This window comes from Rhinopithecus roxellana, chromosome 13 (genome assembly GCF_007565055.1).
Source record: "Rhinopithecus roxellana isolate Shanxi Qingling chromosome 13, ASM756505v1, whole genome shotgun sequence".
Taxonomy (NCBI): Eukaryota; Metazoa; Chordata; class Mammalia; order Primates; family Cercopithecidae; genus Rhinopithecus; species Rhinopithecus roxellana.
In genome coordinates this window covers 16,012,947-16,027,520 of record NC_044561.1, presented here as the reverse complement: position 1 = coordinate 16,027,520, position 14,574 = coordinate 16,012,947, and the positions used below count along the sequence as shown (strand labels likewise).

General features: G+C 41.7%; 1 protein-coding gene across 2 annotated transcripts in view; it reads right to left on the bottom strand.

Moving 5' to 3' along the window:
- LARGE1 (LARGE xylosyl- and glucuronyltransferase 1) overlaps positions 1-14,574 on the bottom strand; it is a 634,203-nt gene that overhangs the window by 96,890 nt on the left and 522,739 nt on the right. For both annotated transcript variants that reach the window (XM_010371404.2, XM_030915190.1), the window contains 2 exons: positions 9,754-9,866; positions 7,163-7,288 (listed from right to left, as the gene is read on the bottom strand). In XM_010371404.2, the coding sequence (XP_010369706.1) occupies positions 7,163-7,288; positions 9,754-9,866 (239 nt within the window). The remainder of the gene's footprint in view (positions 1-7,162; positions 7,289-9,753; positions 9,867-14,574) is intronic.

Sequence of the window (14,574 nt, the reverse complement as noted above, 5' to 3'; positions counted from 1 at the left end):
TTATCTTGGGCCAGGCATGGTGGCTCACACCTGTAATCCCAGCACTTTGGGAGGCAGAGGTGGGCAGATCATGAGGTCAGGAGATCAAGACCATCCTGGCTAATATGGTGAAACCTCATCTCTACTAAAAATACAAACTATTAGCCAGGCGTGGTGGCATGTACCTGTAGTCCCAGCTACTCGGGAGGCTGAGGCAGGAGAATCGCTTGAACCCGGGAGGTGGAGGTTGCAGTGAGCCAAGACTGTGCCACTGCACTCCAGCCTGGGGACAGAGCGAGACTCCGTCTCAAAAACAAACAAACAAACAAACAACAAAAAAGTTTATCTTGAAGGTCTAAAAAGGCAATGTTTTCACCAGTATACCTTGATTTTGTACTCTTGCCTTTTCTTGACATGTCTTAATTATCCCATGTAACCAAGAAACTGCCCATGATATTACTAAGGGCCATGTATTCCCCTGCTCAAGGTGCTAGTTTTCTTGTTTACATTCCTGTATAATATGGTCTACACCCATAACCTTGGACCCATTCTTTCTGTGTCAGATTAAACTCAAGTACCCTTTTCATCAGGTCGACTACCTGGTTATCTATTATACATTGGCTTCTCATAAGGAGAAGTTTTCAACCTGCAGAAGTTGTTTTTCACCTTTTTAGTAACTGACCTAAGAAACAAACATTTTATATGTTATCAATATAATTTCCTGTGTTATCTTTATTCAGTATTTGATTACTTAGGAAAATGGAGTTTTGAAAGCACTAAGCTTCCATGTAAGTTTCCATATTGTCTTTTGATAATTGCTCTGGTTACATGAATGACTATTACTTCACAGTAACTTCTCATCAAGTGCTTTCAACCTTTTAAAATCTTTGGCAGGTTTCCCTGAATCAAAATTCTAACTTAAGTTTTATTGACCTGAAATTAACTTTTGGATTTTCCAGAAGGACCTCTGGAGAGTCTCAAAGAATTTATCTATCATCTTGTAGAAATATTAAATGATTAGTCTTATTTTGTGAACTGCATGCTAAATGCTATCAAATAATAAGTGATGCTAGATCTTTGCATTACATTTATGGGTATGTACCCAAATTATATAAAATTCTTAAAAATCTAATGTGACATTAGTTAAAATTCTAGACATGATGTCGTGTGGCACAAAAATAACTAAATTTCCATGTTAATTGCTTATTATAATGAACTCCCATCAGATTTTTAGCCATGGGTATTCTAAGTTTTTATTCACAGCTATTGTTTTGAATTCTTCTTTAAAGGCATTTGCAAACAAATTTATGGAAGCGACTCTAACAAGTACTCTTAGATATAGGTTAATAATAACTTTAAGATCAATGGACTAAATGCAAATGTTTGAGAACTCTAATGAAGAAACATGAATTCATGAAACTACTAATCAAGCTCAAACAGAACAAAAATAAACTGCATGAGATTAAGTAACTGATAATGTTTTTGACTTTTATTTAAAACACAGTTAGTTCTTCACTTAAATGTTTTGTTTTCCAGATTGAAGGAAATTTTCTTCCCTAAGCTATCTATAGTACACAACAATTTGGTACACTATACATTTGTGAACAAGGTAGAAGCATTTCCTTTTTCTTCCAATTTTATCTCTCCAAAGTTTGGAGAGTTTTTGTGAGTATTCTTATTTTTTATGGCAATATGGTTATTTGTACAAGTTCAATAACATTTGCTGTCTCCACTTGCCACAGTAGCTCATGTCTGTAAGCCAGGTGGGCAGATCACTTGAGGCCAGGAGTTTGAGACCAGCCTGGCATACATGGTAAAACCCTGTCTCTGCTAAAAATACAAAAAAAAAAAAAGTAGCTAGGTGAGGTGGCACATGCCTGTAAAGCCCAGCTACTCAGGAGGCTGAGGCATGAGAATCACGTGAACCCGGGAGGTGAAGATTGCAATGAGCCAAGATTGCACCACTGCTCTGGCCTGGGTGACAGAGTGAGACTCCATTAAAAAGAAAAAAAAAATTTTACTCTCTCTTTATAGCAGGATACAATGGAAACAATGTGTTATATTATCAAGGCTTTGACTGAAATGTCATATCTGAGAATATGTATAAACTGCCTGACTTCTAGGGTTCTCAGCCTTACAGTAAATGAATAAAAATTGTCTTCTCCTGGCAGATCCAGGAACCTTAGGACTGTAAGTATAACCTAAAGTCTGTCTTGGGTTATCTTACTAACCTCAAGAAGTTTTTATTTATGTTTATTATTTATTTATTTATTTATTTATTTAGAGACATGGTTTCTCTTTGTTACCCATGCTGGAGTACAGTGGCACAATCACAGCTCACTGTAACCTCAAACTCCTGGGGTGAAGCAATTCTCCCACCTCAGCCTCCCCAGTAGCTAGAACTATAGGCACTTGCCACCAGCTTAGCTTCAAAAGGTTTTTAGATCTGAGATTACTCTGTGGTCAAATCACTATTCTTGCAGACAATATTTGATAAAAACTAAATTTATTTTAGAAGCAAATCTGTCTTACTCTATTTTTGGAAAAGTCAGTATCACCGTAGGAAGAAAAAGTTGTTGCTTTTCTTTTTCTTCCAGAAATATTTTAATAAAAATTGACCATTTCCAAGAAACACTCACTGCATGCCCATCAATAAAAGAGAACCATAACAAAACAGAAAATTTACCATATGGCTATGATGTAAAGAAGAAAATGCAGACACGAGTTATGTTGCTAAAGGAAAGCTAGAATACAACTGTTATTAGATGATAGCTGTGTGCACTGTTTTCAAGTTCTTACTTGCCTATAGAGCAATTTGCTATTTGTTATTTGCCTATAGAACTCTTCTAAATTTCTACAATCCTACTTTCTTCCACGCAGTTACCAAAAATGGGAATTTCTCTGTTTTGGAAGCCCTATAAGCTGAAACTAGATGAATTTTAAGAAATAAGTCTCATGCCTGATGTCTGGGCCACACAAAGTTCACTAAACTGCCCGATGCCATTACCAGAGACATTCAAACTGCAAACCAGGATGACAGTTGATTGTTTCCATGCTGTAGATAGCTTTTTTCAAGATGTCAGAACAAGACTCTATGTCATAATGATATAATAATACCCACCTTTTTCACTTGGTAGGTTAATGGTCATTTTGTTTATTTAATTGGTTGTCTTCAAAGCCTAGGTTTGTTGCTCAAAGTCCCTATGCAAATTGTTCTTGGCACATCACTATTAATTTTACTTTGCATTTTCTTCTTTAATTTTGTATCTGTTACTTGTTCAAGTTTTTTATAAAAGTACAAATCCTAACAGTATAATGCTAACCCAGCACTTTGAGATGGTAACATAGGCCTATGGAACAGACAAAATTGAACTTAATTACAGACTCCAAGTAGACAGCCAGGAGCACCCCGCTTAAACTTCCTTAAACTTAAACTTAAGCTCAAATGTGGTTAAAAAGGTTTTGACATTGACTCCTAGCTGCCATTCATTCTCTCCGATATGAAACAAGACCAGAAAGCTGGGAGAGGTCCATCCTGGCACTGAAAGACATGAAAACCTAACTAAAGGATGATTGATCAGTGACACTTTTGGAGAAACATCTTGATCAAAAGGGTGAAATGTGAATGTTGCCAAAATAAAAATGGAGTCATTTGTGTTAACAAAACCCTGACAAACAGAACCAGGAAGGCCATGGAGACAGGTATTTCATAAGTGTCTGGTAACGAGAATGATCACAAAAGACTCCGTGAAAACCACAATCTTGCACAAATGCCATTGTAACTTTACACACACAAAATAAAAACTTCGGCAGGCATGTCTGCCCAGCAACTGCCTGTCCAGTCTTGGACTAGTGTCAACTCTGTTACTGATCCTTTGGCCAAAGAAAATTATCTCCAATTGTAAAAGCCTCTTCATTTTTCCTTTAAAAACCTTTCTCTTCCTTTACCTCCCTGGGTATGCACATAGTTTGCTATGGCATGTATATTCCCACTGTAATGCACTATTCCAGAATAAATATAATTTTCTTTTAGAGAGAATCTCTTCATTATTAAGGCTGACAATACTTTAGAAGTTTCTTTGCATATTTGCAGAAAATTCTCTTTGTTATCTTATGCTTGAAAGATTATTCTTATAGGTATACAACCTGTTACTATTTCTTGGCATACTTAAGATATGCCTCACTTCCAATTTTCTCTATTATCTCCTTCTGATAGTCCAATGAGACATATCCCAATTTCTTTGCTTCTTTCTCAGTTTTTCTATCTCTTTTTCATTCTGTGTTGAATTTTGGGTAATTTCTTATACCTCTTCCAGTTCACTAATTCTCTCTTCAACTGTGTTTAAGCTATTGCTTAACATATCCATTTAATTTCAATAATTATATCTTTCACTTCTAAAAATACTATTTAATCCAAAAGGGCTATTCATTTTTTTGAGAATCTACTATTCCTTCATCCTACTTTCAATATTAATTTTTTATTCCTACATGTAAATAAAAATACTTATGTTTTATATCTGGTAAGTCCAATATTTGCAGTCTTTCAGATTTAACTCCAGTCTTCAGTTTTTGCATTTTCTCAGGGTAGCCTACTTCCTTATGTGTTTTGTGATTCCTAACTGAGAACCTTGCTTTCCTTGTAACTTCCTCTAAAAAATTTTGAAGACTTGTTTTTAAGAATATTCTTCTAGATCAGATTTATGTTAGTTTCTGCCAGGTACCTGGCAAATTTTTAATTTTTTTCTTTCCATTTTTGCTCCCACACATGTAATTTCAGCCCCCAAAATAATATAGGCATAGGCTTAAAATAAAATCTCAAAGGAAACATTTCCCCCTTATTCTACCTAAAACCAAGGATGAAACAGACAACAACCTCTACTGTCTTCTTCTACACTCTGAGTTTTATTAACTGTTTATCCACTGAGGATAATACTCTTTGTGGATCCTGATTTTATGTGAGGCCTTTACGTGAGGTCTTTCTTCCTGTGGGCCTAAGGTCCTATGTATAGTATTTCAACAGAATAATTCTATGTTTTGCCTGTTGGCCTACTATCCCTCTGTAACCCATAATAGCATTCCCTTGTTTGCACTATAAATTATACAGTTACCTATTGAGAAAAACCACTGTTTTTCTACACTCCCACATAGAAGACTTCTGATGCCAGATATTGTGGGGTTATTTTCCTCAATGACCAATTCTCCAACAGTAGCTGGGTCCCCATACTTTAATACAACAGTGACACTACCTCCTTGACAAAAGCATCAGACGCCATGGGTTAGTGGCTTCGTCCCATGAGGTGGCCCACTTCAGATGCCAGTTGCAAGTCCCGGCCTTCTGTCCTCTGACAGATTTGCTGTAAATCAAGGATTCCTATGATCCCCTCCTTGGGTTCCATAATTTACTAGAATGGCTCCTGAAACTCTGGAAAACCCTTACATTTACCAGTTTATCATCAATGATGGAACCTGGGAACAGTCAGAGGGAAAAGGGACATAGGGCAAAATATGGGGGTGTGGGCTGAGGGGGGTATGGAGCTTCCATGCCTTCTCTGGGCACATCACCCTCCGGCAACAATAGTGTTCACCAACCCAGAAGTTCATCAAATCTTGTTATTAAAGAGAATTTAAAGAGCTTGATTTGTAGCACAGCCTCCTGCCTCTCGCCTGGAAAGGCGAGCTACAACAATATTGGAGGGAAGAGCTTCACGGACAAACCTGTTAATTAAGATATAATTTATATTTATGAAAATTTGAAAACAACTGAGGTCGAGGGAATGGCTAGGTAATAGTCTGTTAACTATTGGATATAATGTTCATTAACACCGTGTGGCTGACCCAGAAAATGCTTATGATGTGAAACAAATGAAAAGCAGAAAACCATATTTAACATGCATTATGACTATAAATAAGACATAATACCCACATGGGGACATGGATCAGAAGCCAAGTAGAAAAGACTAATTGATTAGAAAAGCCAGCTTTGCAATCCTTTTTCCTTTTTAAAACTTGCAGTGGATATAAACTTCATATGAAACAAACTCTTTAACGATGCATGTATCTAAATCCTCCCCGATACAACTTGAGAGGCAAATGCCCTTGCTGTCAGACAGGCCTGTGTTGAAATCTTCGTTCTGTGTGAATAGTTCTGTGAATAGTTGTGGTCAATTCTTTACTCCTTCCACTGTAGGGAGGGAATTCTGACACACTCCTTAACTCACACTCCTTACTCAAAGTAATCATATGGGATCAGCCATGCGGTTACTTTGGCCAATGAGGGATATTAGCAACCATGACTCAGAGTTTCCTCCTGTGTGTTAAGGCTTCCTCTGCCACCTCTGCCTCACCAGGAGAAGATACCACACTGGCCTGCTGAGGGGACAGAGGACACACCAGAGGATAGCCAAGTTGCCCCAGTCAGCAGCTGTCCCATCTGAAGCAGACCACAGATACTCTGTTAAAGCAGTAAAAAAAATGAACCATCCAACCAGCCTAGAAACTCATCAACTATATAAATGGTTGCTGATTTAGGCCACTATCAGAAAGCTTGTTATGCAGCATTATCTATAGCAGTAGATGACTAATACACCCTGTCTTCTTCCTCTTTCTATAGCCAGGTCCATCCACAGTGTTTGGTACCTACAGAGTGGTGATGAAGGCTTTTTCTGTCATTGTCCCCCCTCTGTGAGGAAGAATGAGACATTTATGCTTGCATCTCCCCCACTCACCCACCCACACCTGTCATAGCACTTGTCCTTTTTAAAATACCTATTTCTTTGCACATTTCTCTCCTCCTCCAAGCCATACATGAGTTGGAAGCAGGTTAGTTATTCACATCCACATCTACAGCACCTGGCAGAGCAGGCCCTCAATAAATGTTTTTGCTTGAGTTGAATGAATAGATTTGGGGAGCTGACATGAACCAAAAGAGCCAGCAGCAGATGGTAAGAATAATAACCACACAAGCTGGTTCTTATGCCAGGAGGCTTTAGGCTTTCCAGAAAGCCCAAATAAGGGTGGAAAAAACCCAACACCCCACAAAGATGAAAAGCATACTCGTTCTGGTCTCCTGTGCCCTTATCTCTCTCACCACATTGCACATCAATCTCCTAGCCATCCATGCCCCTGAGGGGTCCCCTCAGCCCACCTCACCCTACGTCCGGGGATGTGCCTGTGTTGACCCTACCTTTAGATCAGACACGTCTCTGTAACACTGCTCGGAGCGGGTGTGGTCCGACAGCTGCACATTCCAGAAGCAGGGAAGCTGGTACACAAGGAAGGGGTTTTGTTTGATGACGGCATTGAAAATATCCTAGGGGATGAAAGCCAAAGACACAGTCAAGACAATCGGATGGTCCAGCTGCCCATTTTGGCTCTCAAGTGGCAGTGGCATCCCCTGTGATAGGGCTTCTCTTGAACCACCTGCTCTGAACACAGGCTGGCTCGCACTGTGGGGCATCTCTCTTGCCTGTTATCTCTAGGAACCAAGCAATAATGTTTGGATAGAGACTGGGGAATGCCCCAGGCTGACTGGAAGTTCCAGAGTCCTGCTGGTCTCATAAAGCCCTATCCAGTGAGCTCACACGTGCAGACATGCGGTGTCTTCCCCTACCCTCGCTGGCATATGAAAAATGAAGTCTCCTTCCCCTCTGGCCTCCTAGGCAGGAGCCCTGTGTTACCCATCCCGAGCCTCCTGGAGAGGAAACTGCATGATGACAAGTAGCCCCACTCATTCAGGGACTGAGACAAATTACAGATCCTCCCTTTCAGCAGCGCTTCCTGGGGCCTGCGGTGGACTCAGTGATGGATGCTCCTTGGATTTCTGCAGGCCATGGTGCCCAGGATATGCATTCTCCATTTCAAAATCCAACCCTGACTTGTCTAGGGAGGTTTTACCTTTTCTGGGCTCTTCTCCAAGCTCTTGCACCAGGCCATACTTATTAACTAGCTGCTGACAGGTGGCGCCGGGAGGTGAATTATGGGCCTTCGTGGCAGAAGATGGCTGAATAAACTATCCTCACTGGACACGGGCACACAATTGCTAGCTTTGGGGGACATGCTCAAGTCACTGTGACCCGACTTGAAATATGAGGCTGGTGGACGATTTCCCCCTCAGGTTAAAAACAGCTACCTGGGTATTATTTTTTTCTTAAACTCATTCATTATACTCTTATCTCATGTTTGAAAAAGGAAATCAGTTTCTAGCTGCTTGGGAAATACTGAATAATAATGCTTTAAAAAATAGTAAAGTAATCATGCAGGGTTTCTTGTTTCCTCCGTATTACGAAACTTTGCAGGCATTCGACGAACCAGGAAATTGCACTTGGAACAAAAACATGCAGAGTGAGCTGGCTCTTTGGATGAAAAGGAAAGGGTGAAATGCAGAAAACTCAGAGAAGTCATCTTCGTGCCTGAAGACAGCTGTCAGTGCCACAGGAAGATGAAAATTTAAATGAGTGATTCTGGTAGACTCAAAGTCAAAGACTGGAGCCCTCTGACTTTCCTAGGACGTCAAAATGAGGAATGGGTTTTTACAAAATGAGTATTTATTGGCTGGGTGCAGAGACTCATGCCTGTAATCCAAGCACTTTGGGAGGCTGAGGCGGGTGGATCATCTGAGGTCAGGAGTTTGAAACCAGCTTGGCCAACGTGGAGAAACCCTGTCTCTACTAAAAGTATAAAAACTAGCCTGGTGTGGTGCTGCACGCCTGTAATCCCAGCTACTTGGGAGGCTGAGGCAGGAGAATTGCTTGAACCCACGAGGTGGAGGTTGCTGTGAGCCGAGATTGCACCACTGCATCCCAGCCTGGGTGACAGAGCGAGACTCCATCTCAAAAATAAAATAAAATAATAAAAATAAATAAAAATGAATATTTGCTAACAGTTTGGTGGAGTTTCTGAGGCTGCCTGCATAGCAAGGTGGTTTCCTGGCAGTTTATCCTTTCTATTTAAGTGCATTTCCCTTGAGTAAAGGGACACTAGTGCAGCATCTGAGTAAAAGGCTTAGATTAAAGGTTAGACTTGGGGCGGGGCGCGGAGGCTCACGCCTGTAATCCCAGCACTTTGGGAGGCTGAGGCGGGCAGATCACGAGGTCAGGACATTGAGACCATCCTGGCTAACACGGTGAAACCCCGTCTCTACTAAAAATACAAAAAAAAAAAAAAAAAAAAAAAAAAATAGCCGGGCGTGGTGGCGGTCGCCTGTAGTCCCAGCTACTCGGGAGGCTAAGGCAGGAGAATGGCATGAACCTGGGATGCGGAGCTTGCTGTGAGCCGAGATCGTGCCACTGCTCTCCAGCCTGGGCGACAGAGCAAGACTTCATCCCAAAAAACAAAACAAAACAAAAAAAGTTAGATTCTATTTGCCAGCAAGGCAAGTGAAATCTTGCCTGGGAAATACGCTGTGGCATTCTGGGGTCCCAGAGAGCAGGCCCTATGCACTCCACCTGGCGATGAAGAGGGCATCAACATCTCCTTATAAGTCTGTATCAGTAGACTCTAAGCTCTATGAGGGCAAGTGTTGCATCCTTCGTCTATCTCTGTCATCCTTTTTCTGAACTTGGCTCCTGGTGTACACAGTACTCAGTGCAAGTCTGCTGAACAAACAAATGAATGAACAAAGGGAAGGCACTAGAGAGTTGAGCTGCTGTCTTAGACTGGCAAGAATAAGGCAGCTGTATCAGAGCATACAGGGTCACACAATACATAGAAAACCATTCAGACTGATTGACTTTTAGGTTTCCTTGAGAAACAGCACCAGCGAACCTGGCCACTCACCTGGTCAGCTAAGGATGTAGACAGCATGCCCATGAGCTCCCTCTCTGCGGTCAGCCTCCACATCTGCTCCCATTTCATCTTCCGCAGCTTATCCAGAAGTAACAGGATCACCCCTGGGCAACAGCACAGGATAAAAGAGAAAATTAAAAAATAAGAAAGTAAGGTGGAGAGCTAGGCACGCCTACTCACAGCACAGCCACAGTCTCTCGGGGATGACTGTCTTATGCGGACAAGAGGCCTATGCACTGCTGCAGATGAATCTTCCCTCTAAAAATTCTTCCAATGTGGCTCCACAGTATGGGGCACCTGTTTTGGAGATGAATATGCCTGGGTTCAAGCCTAGGACCTACCAGTTACTTGATAAGAGACGTGAAACCATCTCCCTGAGACCTCCTCATTGTATGGAGACTGGTCATGCAGGCCTCAAAGGACTGTTGTAAGGAGTAAGTGAGGAGGGCAGGGACAGCCTAGCATTGTCTGGAGATGGGCAGTGGTGGTGGCCGCACAACAGTGTGAATGGACTTCATGCCACTCAACTGTATGTGTAAACATGGTTAACATGGTAAACTTATGTATATTTCACCACAATAATGAAAAGAAGATTCTAGCTCTGCACTGGATACAGAGCATATTCTTTTTTTTTTTTTTTTTTTTTTTTGAGACAGAGTCTCGCTCTGTCGCCCAGGCTGGAGTGCAGTGGCTGGATCTCAGCTCACTGCAAGCTCCGCCTCCCGGGTTTACGCCATTCTCCTGCCTCAGCCTGCCGAGTAGCTGGCACTACAGGCGCCCGCCACCTCGCCCGGCTAGTTTTTTGTATTTTTTTAGTAGAGACGGGGTTTCACCGTGTTAGCCAGGATGGTCTCGATCTCCTGACCTCGTGATCCGCCCGTCTCGGCCTCCCAAAGTGCTGGGATTACAGGCTTGAGCCACCGCGCCCGGCCAGCATATTCTTTATAAATATTAGGTTCTCCTGTGTTTTCCCCCAGAGATATGACCACCTACTAGGTTGAGCTGATCCGTACACACAAAAAGCAGCTCCTCTGTGACTTTATTCTGGGTATGGCTTTGCCAATTTGCTCGATGATTACTGACAAGCCACATGGGCCTGTCTCAGTCTTCCTGATTTCAAAGGGGTCTTTTTGGTCCACCCACACTGGGTCTTTAAGGTGAGCTCCAGAAGCCTGGAAGCTCATAAGAAATGAATAATAAGAGGTGGTTCCTCTTTCTTGATATCTTTTCTTGGTTACTTTCTGTGGGAGGGATCTGGGTGAATGGAGGGTTGTTTAGGGAGGGAAATTTCCATTGTCTATACCCTTTTGTATTTTTTAAAACGCTAAAACAACAGCGGGGTGCAGTGGTGGCTCTCGCCTGTAAACCCAGCACTTTGGGAGGGGAGGAGGGTGGATCACCTGGGGTTAGATTAGCCTGGCCAACTTGGTGAAACCCTGTCTCTACTAAAAATACAAAATTAGCTGGGTGTGGTGGTGCATGCCTGTGATCCCAGCTACTTGGGAGGCTGAGGCAGGAGAATCGCTTGAACCTGGGAGGCGGAGATTGCAGTGAGCTGAGATCGTGCCACTGAATTCCACCAGCCTGGGCGACAGAGCAGGACTTCATCTCAAAAAAAAAAGAAAAAAGAAAAAAAAAGCTAAAACAGCTAAATGTATTATTCAGGCAAAAAATAAATACACCAGTTAAAATCTAAAAAAGAAAAATACATGTAGGCTTAGCTGAATGGCTGAGAAGCAACTATCTACCATCAGGTCAGTTAGAGCTAGCAGAAAAAGCCCAGAGCATAGAACACAAAAAGCCAAGAGAATTTCCCTGCAGGCCACTGCAGTCAATTTGGTGGGGGGAACTGTAGCACCCATGGGCCCCCAAATCAGTCCTCTTCAGGATGCTTAGCTCAGCAGAATGGTCAGTCGGGAAGACTAAAGGCAGTTGAAAAATGATCTTAGCTGAAACCTAGTACCTGCATTTCCAAGACTCAAGGAAAGAAACTGATTTCCCCAAATCACATACACATGTCAACTCTAAGCCTTTTTACTTATTCCAGTGGCACATATTTGGAGAAAAGACATATTCACCATTTAGTGAAAGGTGGTTGGCCAGGTAGAGTTAAAAAAAAAAATAGTGTCTATATGGTCATGGGAAGAATGGGCTAATACACAGAGATCTGAACTTGTAAGTCTGATGGACAAATTATATCTGCTGCATAGGTCCTTTGTGCTTTGTTAGGTTTACATGACATACCATTTCCCCTAATGCTCCCCCAGATCTCTATAAGATAGATTTTGATGTCCTTATTTTATAGGTGAGGAAACTGAGGGGGCTAAATCAGATACTTGTGAATTCACAGTTCAAAAGTAGCTACGTCAGATTCAAACTCGGATCTGCCTGATTCCAAAGCCAGGGCTTCTTCCACTCAACCACATAGACTACAGCTCCAGCAATGTCACTTTGGGACCATGGGACTCAGGTCAAGACTTGTCTTTCGTTGACTCTCAGTTTCTATGAGTGGTGAATGAGAAAAATGCTACTTGCTCTGCACAGCTCAGAAAACTGTCAAGCGCTCTTGTGGTAGGTTGGTAATGTTTAACCATCAGCTCTCCGGGGGAAGAAAAGGGCCAGATTTGTAGCATTTGCCAATTGCCAAGGTGTAAACACTCCTGTCATGGCTAATTTCAAGCTAGCAATGTGATGTCACTGAACACCGAGTTGGGGAGGAAGGTACACAGTGGAAATTGTTCACCATAAATGTCTTATCTGATTGTTTTACTCAGATAAACAATGAGGGGAGGGGTAGAAGGAAAAGAAACATTTAGAAAGTTACAAACCAAGAGAATATAGTGATGGAAGTCACTGGTGACTAAGAAAATATATTCCAGTATATACGAATAAATACGAATGAAGCTGGGCATGGTGGCTCACACCTGTGATCCCAGCACTTTGGGAGGCCAAGTCGGGTGGATCACTTGAGGTCAGGAGTTCAAGACCAGCCTGGCCAACATGGTGAAACCCCGTCTCTACTAAAAATACAACAAAATTTGCTAGGCATTGTGGTGTGTGCTTGTAATCGCAGCTACTCAGGAGGCTGAGGCAGGAGAATTGCTTGAACCCAGAAGGCAGAGGGTGCAGTGAACCGAGATTGTGCCACTGTATTCCAGCCTGGGTAACAGAGCAAGACTCCCATCTCAAAAAAAAAAAAAAAAAAAAAAAAAGGGCGGGCGGGCGTGGTGGCTCATGCCTGTAATCCCAGCACTTTGAGAGGCTAAGGTACGTGGATCACTTGAAGTCAGGAGTCCAAGACCAGCCCTGCCAACATGGCGAAACCCCATCTCTACTAAAAATACAAAAAAAACTAGCCGGGTGTGGTGGCACACGCCTGTAGTCCCAGCTACTCGTGAGGCCGAGGAATAAGAATAGCTTGAACCCAGGAGATGGAGGATGCAGTGAGCTGAGATTGCACCACTGTCCTCCAGTGTGGGTAACAGAGTGAGACTCTGTCTCAAGAAAAAAAAAAAGAAAGAATTTCATTAATCTTATTACAAAAATGAATTATAATTAGGTTGGATAGATGCTCCAATGTATTAAAAAAATGAGGGGGGATGGTGGGAAGCTAGAAACAAGCATGATTAATACATTAATGCACATTTTGAAGCCTCTAGAGAGGTCCAGGATAAATCTATGAGTCTCTGGAGACCAAGCTGAGAACTGATAGTTTTAAATGGTATGAGACTTGGCAAGTCCTAAGTGGCAGATGTGATTTGCCAGGTTGCTTGAAAAGTGTCCTGTCTAAAACAGATGACTAAATGCAGAAATGCAGGATCATTCTCCCTGTTAGCCAGTCTTTTCTTTTGTGTGACTTTAATTTTTAAGATTATGATCTACTTCAAAGTAACAAGAAAGCACAGAAACTAATATAATGAATACCCACCACCTAGATATAATGGATCCTATGATACATTGCCACATTTACTATTAAAAAATTAAAGCATTACAGATAAATCTAAAGTTCATCTCATTCTACCTCCTCTCTTCCTCAAAGGCAGACAGTATTCTGAGGGGTCTGTGTTTTATTTCTAGGCTTGTTTTTACATTTTTATCCTCTATGCATATAATAACAACACATGGTATTTTTAGTGTGTTTTGGATTGCGTATTTCCTCTTCTAACTTGCCTTTTCACCCACTGTTACGTCTTTAAGATTCAACCATGTTTGTATTTCCTATGTAGTTTAGTCACTGTAACCATATCATCCATTTTATACATATACCACCATTTATTTATCCATTCCTCTCCTGAAGCACATTTTGGTTGTTTACTATGTTTTTGCCGTTATAAACAATGCTGCAATAAATATCCTAATCTTGACTGATGTCTCGAGAGCTTAGCTAGGTACAGCTTCCAAAGGTGGACTGGGATTGCTGTGTTGAAGGCGCTCCTTGTCTGGTGACATCTTCAACTACTCAATCTTCCTTTTCTCTTACAGTCAGCCATTACTGAGTCCACAGATTCTAAATTTAAAACGCCTTTTACATTTATTTTATTCATTCATTCAACAGTTATTTATTGAGTAGCTACTATGTGTGAATTTGTAGAAATAGACTTGTACTTATTTTGCTTCCCAACATTCATCAATCTCATGGGCTTTTTTATTTATATTGTTTTAGACAGAGTCTTGCTCTGTTGCCCAGGCTGGAGTGCAGTGGCGCAACCTTGGCTCACTGTAACCTCTGCCTCCCAGGTTCAAGTGATTCTGCTGCCTCAGCCTCCCAAGTAGCTGGGATTACAGGCGCCAGCCACCACGCCTGGCTAATTT